At 31.2% G+C, this 13,233-nt stretch overlaps 1 protein-coding gene across 5 annotated transcripts in view; it reads right to left on the bottom strand.

Annotated features, from left to right (window-relative positions):
- LOC117173414 (myrosinase 1-like) overlaps positions 1–10,024 on the bottom strand; it is a 13,828-nt gene extending 3,804 nt beyond the window's left edge. The window contains exons 1-6 of one of the 5 annotated variants that reach the window (XM_033361967.1): positions 9,912–10,024; positions 6,627–6,753; positions 6,367–6,458; positions 5,495–5,589; positions 2,030–2,163; positions 333–666 (exon numbers count right to left, since the gene is read on the bottom strand). In XM_033361967.1, coding sequence (XP_033217858.1) covers positions 333–666; positions 2,030–2,163; positions 5,495–5,589; positions 6,367–6,422 — 619 coding nt within the window. In that variant the 5' untranslated portion in view covers positions 6,423–6,458; positions 6,627–6,753; positions 9,912–10,024. Of the gene's footprint in view, positions 1–332; positions 667–2,029; positions 2,164–5,494; positions 5,590–6,366; positions 6,459–6,626; positions 6,754–9,911 lie in introns of those variants that run through there. The other 4 variants (XM_033361966.1, XM_033361969.1, XM_033361970.1 and 1 more) reach the window with 4 other exon arrangements.
- Positions 10,025–13,233: the final 3,209 nt, after the last annotated feature.

The raw sequence follows: 13,233 nt of genomic DNA, 5'->3' as shown, positions 1-13,233 counted from the left end.
AAACTATAGCTACAAGCTATCTAAGGATGGTACTATAGAACGCCACGTCAAGGTAGGCCTAGTGGCGCCATCTCTTGGTCAGGCCGGAAACTTATCAATCCAACCTCGTATTTATCTTTGTACAGGCGTCTGAACCGCTATGTTATAAATAGTTCAGATTTTAACCATATAATTAAGAAGATTTCAAATTTAGCAAGTATCCTATTTTTTCGATTTTAAATCACATTGATTTATCATTTTTTGAAAATTTGATTTTTTTTAATATTTCGGACAAGAAGGAGTCATACATAAATTTTCCTTTAAAGCCTACATTTTCAAAATATTAATTTTACCAGGAGCTTTAGATGTTCCTCCATAACCGCCATAACAAAAAGAACTTGGCTCATTTATCGTCACAAAGTATTTTACTTTGGGACCGAATTCTTGGAAAACAATTTTAGAAAAGTCAGTGAACCAATCCACCATCATTTCGTTAATCCATCCACCCATTTGTTCCAAAACCTGTGGGTGATCCCAGTGATAGATAGTAACAAATGGCTCAAGTCCTTTTGATCGCAGTTCATGAATAAGGTCGTGGTAATATTTGATACCGTCTTTACTAATATCATTGGCAAAACCAGTGGGAAAAATTCGAGACCAGCTTATTGAGAACCGGTAGAAGTCGAACTAAAATTAAAAATATTATATGTTCCTCTGAGGTCCTATATTGTAAACTGAGAGACCTTTTGTGAAAATAAATAAAAAAACTTTATTAGAATTTAGTACAATATTGTATCAAAATAAAAAAAACCGAGGCTTTATTATACTTATTCCTATTTTATTGTCGAAATTTAATATTATTAGACACGTATTTAAAACACGAAGACGAAAAAGTAGTATTCTAAATACGAAACATTATGAATCTCCATTTTAAGAATTAACACTATAAAAAATGATATTCTTTTTACTGAGTTTTCGAAAAATGATTTGTATAAGAAAAATGACGAATATCATCATCTCGAAAACGTATTTATAAATTGTTATTGTCAATACGACGTTGACAGAAATCTGACACGCATACCAAACTATAAAATTATTATTCTTGATTTTTTATATAGTTTCGTTTAAAAATGTTTCTCGATTTTTTCCGCCATTTTTTCATCGAGCCGAAAGGTTATGAGTTATGATATGCAACATTTTAAATGAAAGCTAACTCACTCTATTTTCAATTCCTGCATTTACTATGGGATTTAAAACATTAAAAATTCTTTATAACGAAATTTATACACCGAGGTAATAATATTTAATTCAATGAGTACAATTTATAAACTATTACATGTCTGAAACAACAAATCAATCGTGAAAAATTGCCCAAATATTTTTCATAGTGCACTCAGTTGTCAAGCGACGCCGCTTAACCGATATTTTCGCCAAATATTCCATAATGTAAGTAATGTATGGACGCGTGTATCCCTATTACATTATATTTAATTTGTGTATTTAGTTCCTCCTTCTGAAGGCTAAATCTTTTGGTGGAGTGATTTATTTTTCATATAGTCGTTTGAAATTCTTAAATGATTTTCATAGCAACTTCAAAAGATGTTTTCGCTCTTTCGAATAAAATGTATTACTATCGTTTTAACTTCGCGTGGCAACTTTGATATAGTGAATTTTAAATTGTTGTCAATTTTATTAGAGTAAATGCAACATCCTTTTCATTTTTTCAAACAAAAATATGAGTAATGACGGTTAAAAACCTCTATATTAATTTTTGATACGCAAACCCGGTTTTCCCTATTTTAAAACGATAGTATACTAAATTCTTATTCATTTTTATCATTCATTGTAACAAGTAGTCTCTCCTTGTACCTACTATAGTTGTACATATCTAATTTAAATAACCTTTACATATTTTATTCCTTATTAAAGGATATATTATTGTTTCATATGCTTTCTATTTTTCACATTATTTGAATTTGACATTTCAGTATTATTTTCAATAATATGTCATTCAGTTTTCATAATAAAAGTGTAAAATAAAATAGCTTACGCCAATGTCTTTCATTATAGCAACATCTTTCTTGTACTTATGGAATGAATCGCAAGCCACATCTCCGTTACTCTGGTCGGCAATCATCCACGGTTTATTATGTGTAAACCAATCCCAGTTATTTTCTCCTTTGCCTATAAAATCAAAAAGAATTCCATAACTGTTTCACACAAATTTTGCAAAATGGGATTTACTATATTATCGATTACAGTGACATCTGCAAAAAGAAATAGCTCTGCATTTTAGTAATCTATAAAAAGGTGTGTCATCGTATAAAATTTTGCAAATGAAAATTGACAACTGGCACTGTTCTACAAAACTACTGCGTATTTACTAAAAAAATCCAATGATAATAACGTTTTGTGCTGACCCACGATTGGTCAAAATCTAGCGTCGTACTAAATTGTGCTCTGGTTATTTTAATAGTTTTTAGAGTAAACGCCACTGAATGACCACCTTTTATTTTATTCAGTTTCATTATTATTTATCTGCTGTCCAACGGAAACCCCTAGGTAGTGACTATTTCCATAGAGGTTATTTTCTCATGCGCATTTATCGGAAAATAGTCTGTGTGAAAAATGTCACTTACCAGGTTTTTCTTTTGGACAGCAGTTATTCAATCTCCTTTTTCTATCAAATATCGATACAAATTAGTAATTATATAAGATAAAATCATAAAAAAATGTAATTATATGCAACAGGATTTAACAGCAGAACTTAGTGAACTAGATTACAAAAAGTTTATGAAGGAGAAATTTTTTAAACTTATCAAAACAATCACGACTCTATAATAAACTGTCTAATTTGCAGAGTCTTACGGACGTGCAATGCAACTTTGCGCAGTTTGTATGAACAATTAGAGTTTAAAATACCAAGCCAATACTGACTATTGGCTGCCTAGATAAATAGAACGCTTTCTCGAACCCAGATTCCGTCGAAGGGGCGCTTTAAGTACTCCACCTAATCTCCTAGAACGTCTTCAAAAAATGGGAATCCCATCCTCGCCCTGCGCTTTATTACATTAGGACTTTAATAAATAGGCTTTAATTTTACCAATCAATATATATCATTCCAATAAAAGTTCTTTATTTACAATTCACAATTCACCATCATATAGAGAAAAATAAAAGTTTTTGCCACGTCTGCAGACTTACACTTTTATTCGAAGAAGAGCAGAATATCAATCTATTGACAGCTTTTTAGAATTCCTCAGGGCTCTTAGTCTTAGGGGTGAAAATGTTACTGTATTCGTTACAATAGTAACTCGGATTTATCAAAAAATATGTTAATTACTGTATATTTTCCACTTATGTGTAATGGCCAAAGACCATGAAACAAATTATTTTCTAAATAAAAAAATAATAAAATAAATAGTGAATTTAGTATTGAAGATTCGTATTGTCTCATCTTGGACCTGAGTAAACGAAGAAAAGATCTTTTGATTTACAAATATTTTTCCGATCCGGTGCAACCCGATCTTTTAAAAATATTTTAAGATTTTTTAAGCCCATGGCCATTGCGGTGATCTCAGATTCCATTGATCCTCGCTTATGCAATGTTACAGAATTCTACAGATATTTTATAAATTTTTAATTCGAAAACACATCTGTTTATAAAAAAGCTAAGCACCAATAGGTCGTCCAACGTTAGCAAAACGATTGTATGACATAGAATAGCGGTGTGATCAGGGATCCAATTAGGGTATTTTAAAGCCGACGAAGGTGCCCATGTCTCCAGAATGAAATGCGAAGATTGATGCCTTTAAAGGACTTATTTAAGACTTCCTGGTTAACGAATTCATTCTCTCCTGAAAGTTGCTAAGCCTTGCCAGGCTTAGTAGGCTTGTGGCTCTTGGACTGAAGCTTCAACGGTTTTGACGCAGCTCTTCATACGTATATAGGAGTCTAAAGAGCGGTTTGATTCATTCTTTTGGCGATTCTCTCGTGTTTTGGATTTGCTTTTCGGCCAGTACTGACAATCGGTTTTTTCTTTTCCCTTTCCTTTTAGTAGGGATTTAATCTCCAGGAGAGAGAGCCGATGATCCTCCAGCATAATACTGCTACCTTGGACAAACACATTGTAACCAGAATTTTTTTGCATAGTGGTAGTATGGTTTGGGACATTCCTTTCTTGTATTTATTCAGCGATCTTTCGCGAGTGACATAAAGTTTCGACGCCTTGATAGCTGAGCGTTTGTTGAGTGCATCATGGTTTCAACTGCCAGAGTTGAAACGCATTAGGGTGGGCTTATAGTCCTGTATCCTCGCCAATTGATAAATGGTGTCAATATTCGTTTCATTAAGTAAGAGAACAGCCTAATTACTTTCTTTCAGCTTTTTATTTTGTGTTTTAGAGGTGCTGAATATGGCAAATTCACGTCTAAAGATATTGGTACATTTCGAAAGATTTTAGGGCACATAAGAGAACATATGTATGCATGTATTGAAAGATGATTGAAGAAAAAATTATACATTTTAAATTAATTACCTCATGTTCGACCTCCAATGTTTTGCGATGTAATTTTTTTACATTTTGTATTTATCACTGAAGTGAGACAAAAACAATAAAAAATTAAGCAGGTTGCAGTAAATTTATAAATTTCCTGTTTTATGCACATTTTATAGTCTTTTGAATGCTTTTGTGCCCTATCCAAATTAAAATTAATTAAATTTTGCATAAAAACATGTTTCCTCGTATATGTAGGAATCTGCGCTTATTGTATCTATACTACGAATGCACTATTCACGAGCAACTAATGTGACGCACAATAGCTAAATATGTGTATAACTATATTAATCCATACCTAAATAATAAATTTTATCCGATGTGAAAATATTCTATGTGAAATATTTTTTTATACCGCAATAATATTTCACAATAGTAATGACGCTCTCAATCCTTCGCCTGCTTTTAGAATAGTTGCGTTAACTTTTTCACAAAAATCCTATGAAAATATTTCAAACTTAAATGCTATTTATTAAAATTTCGAAATTTTGTAACGTCTTCTTTGACTATAATTCATTGTTCTACTATTATAAAGTCCTTTTCGATTTGCTATTGAAAACCATATAAGCACTGTGCAATATCAGGGAACATGGCAGGTTAGTTGATAAACGTGCACTTTTTCGGTAAACCTAAACTTAATAATTTTAATTAATTCCAATATAATCTTGGATATATCAAGAGTAAACCTAACATATCAAACTATATGCTCTATACTTTGCTGAAGCAATAACGATTTTTTATTTTATTACTTAAATTGAGCGTAATTTGGTGCGTTACATCTGGCGCCGCTCCTCTAATACACAAGTGGTTCGACAGCAAGTGAAGTAATACAGAACAGTTATCAAGAAACCAATATAAAGTCTGTCTCCGTAAAAATTATGTATAAGTTGAGTAACTGTTACTTTATCTTGTACAAAATTTATTTGGCTAAAAGCGAGAAATAATATTTTTAATCATTACCACTTGCGTTCCATCCTCCTTCCACCTGATATGCGGCGGAAGCTGCTCCTATCAGAAAATCTTGCGGAAACGGCCAACCTTTTTCGCAATGTTCTCTGAAAAAAGTTATATTCCTGATAAAACAATATAAACATTGCTATTATTTATAATTATTACTTTCATCATGTTTTATTCAATATTTAATTTTTTTACTTTTTTCTTTTGGGTGAATAGCAAATACCTTGCAAACTTACTTGGGAGTGAAGAAAACGAAAAGTCCTTCTGTCTTTATTTTGCCGTCTATTTTTCTTTCCGTTTTCCCTTCCGAATCCTGCCATTTTACCCATTTTTCCCTATCCTCTTCCATTATCTGGCAATCTACTCTATTCTTTCTTTACCCTACTGCATGATCCCACAAACCATGGTCCTGCCAATTAGATGCTCAAATGCGTAATACCGACTACCCTCACCATACCGTACCACCCAAATTCCGTAAAAGAATCCAAGATTTTTTAAATGTTGGAATTGATTATGTGACAATAAAATACTTAATATATTTTAGAATTTTATTATATTTCTAATAATTTATTGATAGTCAATAGTTGTGTTACATATATTCGTTAATAGCCGACGTCATTTCAAGGAAAAATTTTGAACTCTGGCGACCCTGATAAAATTCCAAAATTGATAGCACAATTTTAATCGAATAACGAAAAAATGTAGGTTCCAAGTTGCCCCGTTTTTCAAGATAGACAAAAAAGAGCATTTGACCTACATACCTTCTGCTAAGAGATAGCTTATATCATAAATTATATCAAACATTGTTTTATTGTTGACTTTGAGAAAATTTAATGCTTATAAATTCTGCTAATTACATTTTTTTATAAACTTACCCATGAATATCTTTGATAAAGGTTATCAGTAAAACGAATGATAAATTGAACTTCATAATTGTTGATTTATTTTCACAAATGCAGAAGACCTACTAAACATATTTTTATCATGGAAGTGTAATATTACAACTTATCGCATAAGACAACATATATAAGTTACGATTAGATTAAATCTGTTTTAGCATGACATCTTTATTCTTATGATGAACGATCGATCTTATTTTGACAGTAAAGAAAGATTTAAAATTTATAGAATTTACCGTTTCTTTTCAATGTTTTATTCAAACATGTTTCTTGGACCACTGCCGCACTATGGAAAACCTCATGTGAGAAACTTCGCGATTCAGGTTTATTCTCTTATATCTAGCTCGCAATTGTAAAGTCGACCTGAAAGACAATATCACTTACGTAAGATACTGGTTTCGAAAACAAAGTATTTTATATGATGAGAGTATTATGCATTCTTATTTAATGCAATTATTTATTGTGATGCACAAGATACTCAGCCGATCTTATATTGATATTCATCCTATATACGGTTGAGGTTTATGCATTAAAAATGGATTTACTAGTCTTTTAGGACAAATTCGACAATTAGAAATGAGATTTAAAATTTTATTATCTGTTTTTCCCCTGATTTTGGCAGGGATCGGGACTCATAAGTTTCAAAGATTCATGGACCTTAAAATTACACATTTTTAAATTTTGTGGTATATTCTAAAATACTGTAACCTTTTTCGCCTCATGATTTTTTTCAAATTATTCAAACTTATTTCTACTTTTACTGTAAAAATATTTGCTTAAAAAGTGACAGACTGTGTAATCTTTGATAATAATAAATTCGACAAAAAACCGCATATAAAAGTATTACTAAACTGTTTTCTGTATCTAAGAGTCTAATCAGATTTATGTTTATTGCTTTGCTGATATCGCATTCTTAAGCAGGTGATGAGTCAAATTACTCTGAAATATTTTTCTATTGATAATTACGCATCAATACTTTTGGAAAACACTCCAATTTTATTTTATTATGTTATTTAACAGGAAATTCAAATTATGCGTTTAAAAGTTGAAGTACGATATTTCGAATAAACATGATAAGTCGTGTCCTATAAAAGCGACACAAGATAATCTTTCTCTTTGTTCTGCGATATGGTCCGAATTAAAATTGAATTTTTTTCTTATAATATATATATATAATCTACTTCATAAAATACTAATTTGTAACGTTTAGGCTCGATATCTTCTACGTCCTTGCATAAATCGACTTTAAAAATTGATAAACGTGTAGATTAGGCACTGGAGATATCTGAAAATTACATATAATTTCCTAAACTCCTAAATGGTAACAGAAACATAAGATGTGACGGAAAGGAATGCGCTATTGCGCACTCCTCGCTTCTCGAAGGGCAAATCAATCAACTTGGTGTGGTTCACGCACGGTCAGCTTCTATATAGGAAATAGCGAATTTCTAGATCTTGGGTGCGGGGTATTGAGAGACAGCGAGGAGTTCAAAATTAGTTTTCCTGACAGTGGAAAATGGCACTCATGCACGTACGCGAGAATTTTGAATTTGTTATCATTTTGAGGTGTCATGATGTACACGTGAAAAGTGAAAGTTTTTTTAAATGGATCGAAATATCTACACAGTAGCGACTGGAAATGCGAGTTGCAGAAGCTAACCTATGAAACCATAACCTCCAAACGTTTGTTCGTGTGCCGGAATGACTTTCAGGAAAAATAATTTTTTGCGTATAAAAGTGGTTCTGTGAGGATGCGAAGTGATACCGTCCCGACGTTAAATTTTCTGGAACAGAAGAAGCAGATTGTCGTGCTTAATGAAAGCGCTGCGGAAATCGATTTGCCTAATGTTTCGAGTGATTCTTCCCCTAGCACTCCTAGCAAAGCTAATAAAGTTGGACTGCTTTTCTCATCCCCGTTGGTGGTAAAATTATCAAAATTGGGAAGTGATTCGCCTGGAAAAAAATGAGAGAAAGCTCCTTGTCTTCTTTACAGGTAAGTTTTAATTTGCCAAGTAATAAGCGTTGAATATAGAAAAATTAAGAATTTGTAATCCCATGAATACGCGAATTTTCCTCCTTCTGAAGATCCTCCAACGGGAACAGAAAAAGTGCAAATCCTATTCCTCTCAATCTACTTAGTAAAATTTAACAAAAGAATTTATTTAACCTATTTTTCATTAATAAATGTTTTTATAGCTTATGAATTCGAAAAATATTCAAATTTATAATCATTCATATTTTAAAAATTTATATTTCGCTTTAAGGAATTAAAACAATTTATTACACATATTTTGTAAAGTTATTAGAAGGAATTAAATAATCTTAAAATACAAACACTTTTTGAGAATAGAAGACATCTCTGTGAGGTGTATCTGTTGGTACAATTACAAGGAACTAAATATATTGAGAACACGTTCTATTTTGGGGAATAGAAACCTATGCGGCAGCTGCTATGGAAATAGAAGTAAATTAGTTTCTGAGATATCCTATTCCTATAATGACATTTCAGGCAAATGTAAAAATCACGCATTCAAAATAATAGAATAATCCTCACTTTTACGCTGAAATTTGAAAATATTAATTTTTCTCTATTCAACGCTTATTACTGGGTGCTTGAGTATCTTGATCAGTGTTTGACACGTTAACAGTCCAAAGTAACGCATTACCTTGCCCTTCCAAGTTTTGTCTTTAATTTAATAGGGTTTACTATAAATTATATTTTAACATGCGTAAAATGATACAGAACTGCGCAAATATTATAATCTGCAAATTGATTTTCTTCATGCTATTCTCAATCATAAACAAAAAAGTTTGTCTTTTTCTTTGAGTAAAACAACTTTTTCAACATGTCAATTGCTCATATAGTTCCGATGAACAACAAAATATTATCCCTGCCCGTTTTTAAAGAAATCTATTTTGAATTTCAAAAATCGAAATTTCCCGATTTTCTTGAAAAGAAATGGAGATATGAATAAATGCTAAGAAAATAAAATTGTTTGTCGGAAATATTGCTACAAAAATACCACCTTCACGATTTGTTAATCACACATCGCTTGTTTTAAACTTTAGAAGGATTTCAGAGAATTTTACGATTAGTAATTTTTATAACATCAGAAATTACCTCTGATCTGATAAAAAATGTAAAGAATATTTCAATTGTAAAAATTCCTAATCATACAAATAGTTATTAACTGATTAGCTAATAATTTTATGTATTGAGATTTAAAAAATCACAAATAATTACACATTTCGCTGAAAACATTATTTTAAATCATAGACAGAAATAAACAGTCAGATGTTTCGTAAAGAAAAAATCTATCCTAGGGTTATTTAAATAATAAATTGTCTGATATAATATTTGCTCTTGTTTTGAACTATGAAAATTTAATTTTATTTCATTTTTACTTAAAAAATAAAAAATTAAAATGTTTAAAAAGGAAAGGGGTGCGATTGTAAAGTATTTTTTTAGACATTTATTTCATGCAACAATTTTTCTCTCTTAATATTTTTTCATATCTTACCTCGTTTTCCAGAGTAATAAGAATTATTAATTTATGAAAAATTAAAAATGGACTTTTTAAAAAATTTCCGGTTGAAGATTTTGTTTTTGCAGGAAACAGGCCAAGTAGGTGCACATCGTGGAGAGTAGCGGACTTCTCAACTACTACGAAATAGCGATTATTTCCGCAATTAGTGGAGCAGAGATCTGAAAACTATAACGCTAGAAAGAAGATGAAAAGGTATCTCTTACATGTATTGCGTGCTACGCAGTTCGAAACAAAATATTCGAAGGAAAAGAAGCGAGAGATGCAGAAATGAAACTTCGCTTTCTGGAATTGTAAATAACGTCGCATTCGTATTTATAAAATAATATTTTCTTTAAGGCCATGTGATGAGTGTAACAGCTGATCAAGTCAGCCCTAAGATCAATATTTTTCACCCATATTGAAAAATAAAAGTTTAAATAACGCGGAAATTTTGTTCGGGAAATGTTAATAAATATTAAAGGATCGTTTGTGGCCTTGCAAAGAGTTGGAGGAAGAAAAAAGTTTATTAATGCAAGTAATGATTATCGACGGAGACATTTATGTTTTACAGCAGAAGTTTGACTTTTAACTTTCTCTTACTGTAATCATGCAATATTTTCTTCCCACAGACCCCTAGAAGTTCGAAGTTGTCTACTCGTTGCGCTAGTGCTGCTTTGACACAGCTGATACCAGACTGATACGCATGTCAGACCAAATATGTTTATTTGCATTTCAAGTGCAAAAATTAGTTTTTGCATTATTGGTGCATAATGTTCGTGAGCGATTTTTGTTGTTTTGTCCCACTTTGATAAATAAAAACCTCATAACTAGCCCATTGACAACATTGCGAATTGCTTGCAGGGTTTGATGACAGCATGATCGGTATTTCTCCAAAATAGAAATTAAAAAAAAAGATTTTTTCACTATTCTAACTATTTAGGACCAGAGACAAATTCTTGCATGCCTTCTATCCACTGGAATAAAGCAGAGACATGCACATTATTAACTTCTCTTTCTTTTCCCAAACTTTCATAGCGATACCAAATTCCGTTTACACGTAAGTTGGGAAAGAAAAATCGAAGACTAGGTTTGTCACGTGACCCTCTCGTCAAATTGCCTTAAGGACTGTTTCACAGAATTGTGAGTCAGCAGTCGGACAACAGCTTACTCAACAGCAATTTTAAAAGGCAAGCTGTGGTTTTATCTGCAGAAATATCGAAAAATAAAAACAGAAAAAAAGGCTTGGCTCAATTCATTTTTAATGGATAATTATTGTTTTTGTATGTTTGATATGTCATTTATTATGAAATTTTAGTTTAAGATTTTTTCTGTATGTTTAGAATGGCTTTCGTATCGAAACTTAAGTTTCAGATTATTTCTGTACGTTTTGAATATTAAGTATGCTTCACTTTAGTTATGCTAATTTAAGTTTAAGTTCAAGTTATGTTAACTTTTATTATGTTAAATTTTGAGAACATTTTTTTTTAAATTTGAAAATTCTATGTATGGCTATCTATAGTACTTAGAAACACCAACAATCTATCCTCATGACTTTTTTCGATAAAATCAAAATTATTAAAATTATAGTATTTTCAAAATAAAAAAAAAACGAAAATTGACATTTTATGCCAAACAACGCACGATATGGAAAAATTGTTTCTTTAGGGAAGCCTTACAATTTTAGGAAAAAAACTTTTAAAATTTTTTCAAAAAGTCGAAAATTCAAATGTAGATTGCATAACAAACATTTTGAGATCATTTTTTTGAAATAAAAATTTTTTTAAAACTGTTTTCCATAGTACTCAGAAACACGAACAATTTATCCTTATGCCTTTTTTGTTGATAAAATCAAAGGTATCAGAGTTATAGTATTTTCAAAATGCTGAAAAACAAACGAAAATTGACCTTTAAAGACAAACAACGCCCGATATGAAATAAAGTCAGGAGAAAAAAATGTTTCTTTTGGGAAGCCTTGAAATATTATCATAACAACTTTTTGCATTTTCTCGAAAAGTTGAAATCATAAAAATGATAATGAAAACATAAAATTATATTTTTTAAAAAACGACCTAAGGTACGAAAAGCAATCTATAGACAAAAGTTGTTCACCAAAGAAGAATCTACACATTTTTTTCTAATAATATTTTCAACTGGACGTGTAGATTTATTGAAAATCGTAAAACATAAGATTAGGCTTAAAAAATAAATATTCAAATTTATCAAAATTAACTTGAGACGGGATTGAGAAAAAAGAGAACCACGAAAACAAAAAAAAACGCGAATCAAAATTAAGAAGCTACAGAAACCGGATGTACGAATATATTTCCAAAATAACATGATCGAGAGAATAGATAGGGCAACATGGGAAGCGCTTATAAAAAATAAAACAACCGTGAGTAAAATATACTCAAGAATACTTATTCGTGTGGTCATGAAAATAACAAAAGAAAAGATTTGGAAAGTCCAAAGTGGGTCTTTGGCAGGGAGGTCATGTACGACTAAAATAATTAGTTCAAGGCAAATCACCAAAAAAAGTTTGAGAGTAGAAAAAATGTTTTCTTTTGATTTGTGGACCTAGAAAACGCTTTCGACAAGGTAGATAGAAGTAAACTTTAGGAAGTCCTGAAAGAGTATGGGATCAATCGATGGCTCTTGCAAGCTATAAAAACAATATATATGGGTAGCAAACCAAGTGTAACGGTAAATGGGTATTCGAGTGCCTGTTTCAATATTATTCCAGGAGTTAGACAAGAATGCGTTATATCTTCATGATTATTTATATTATTTAAGGACATATGATTAAGAATGACTCTTTTCGAGGAAGAACTTGTGGATCTTGAAATGGCGTAATAATAATAATAATAATTATTATTATTATAATTTTAGGATTCAATCACATTCTACATCAACGTTCCTCCTTAAAGATAAAAATTCAAATTTACCTATTGAATTTTTGTGTATTTCTTTTCACTGAAAACAAATCAAAATGAAGTTGATGAGAAACAAGGAATAAGAAACAGCATGCTAATTATCATTAATTCTTCACTTTGCGTTTCTCATTAGATCATTTTGTCCTCATTCTTCTTTTTCCTTAAATTATTTTAGGATTCAATGCATGTAGGAAATAGGGCTTACACATATATGTGCACAAACGTATGCAGACTTATACAGATCTGCTGACAGTGGTAGAGGGCGCAGAATATCGCCATTTGTTTTGCACGTAGCTCCCTCATAGAACCTGCTTGGACGAGATATAAACCTATAGCCCCTGCCTTCAATATTTACTCTTTACGAATGAAACACTAGATCCTAACTC

The sequence above is a fragment of the Belonocnema kinseyi genome, chromosome 5, assembly GCF_010883055.1.
Source record: "Belonocnema kinseyi isolate 2016_QV_RU_SX_M_011 chromosome 5, B_treatae_v1, whole genome shotgun sequence".
NCBI classification, from domain to species: Eukaryota; Metazoa; Arthropoda; class Insecta; order Hymenoptera; family Cynipidae; genus Belonocnema; species Belonocnema kinseyi.
The sequence above is the reverse complement of the archived record's forward strand: the minus strand, read 5'-3'. Positions and strand labels throughout refer to the sequence as shown.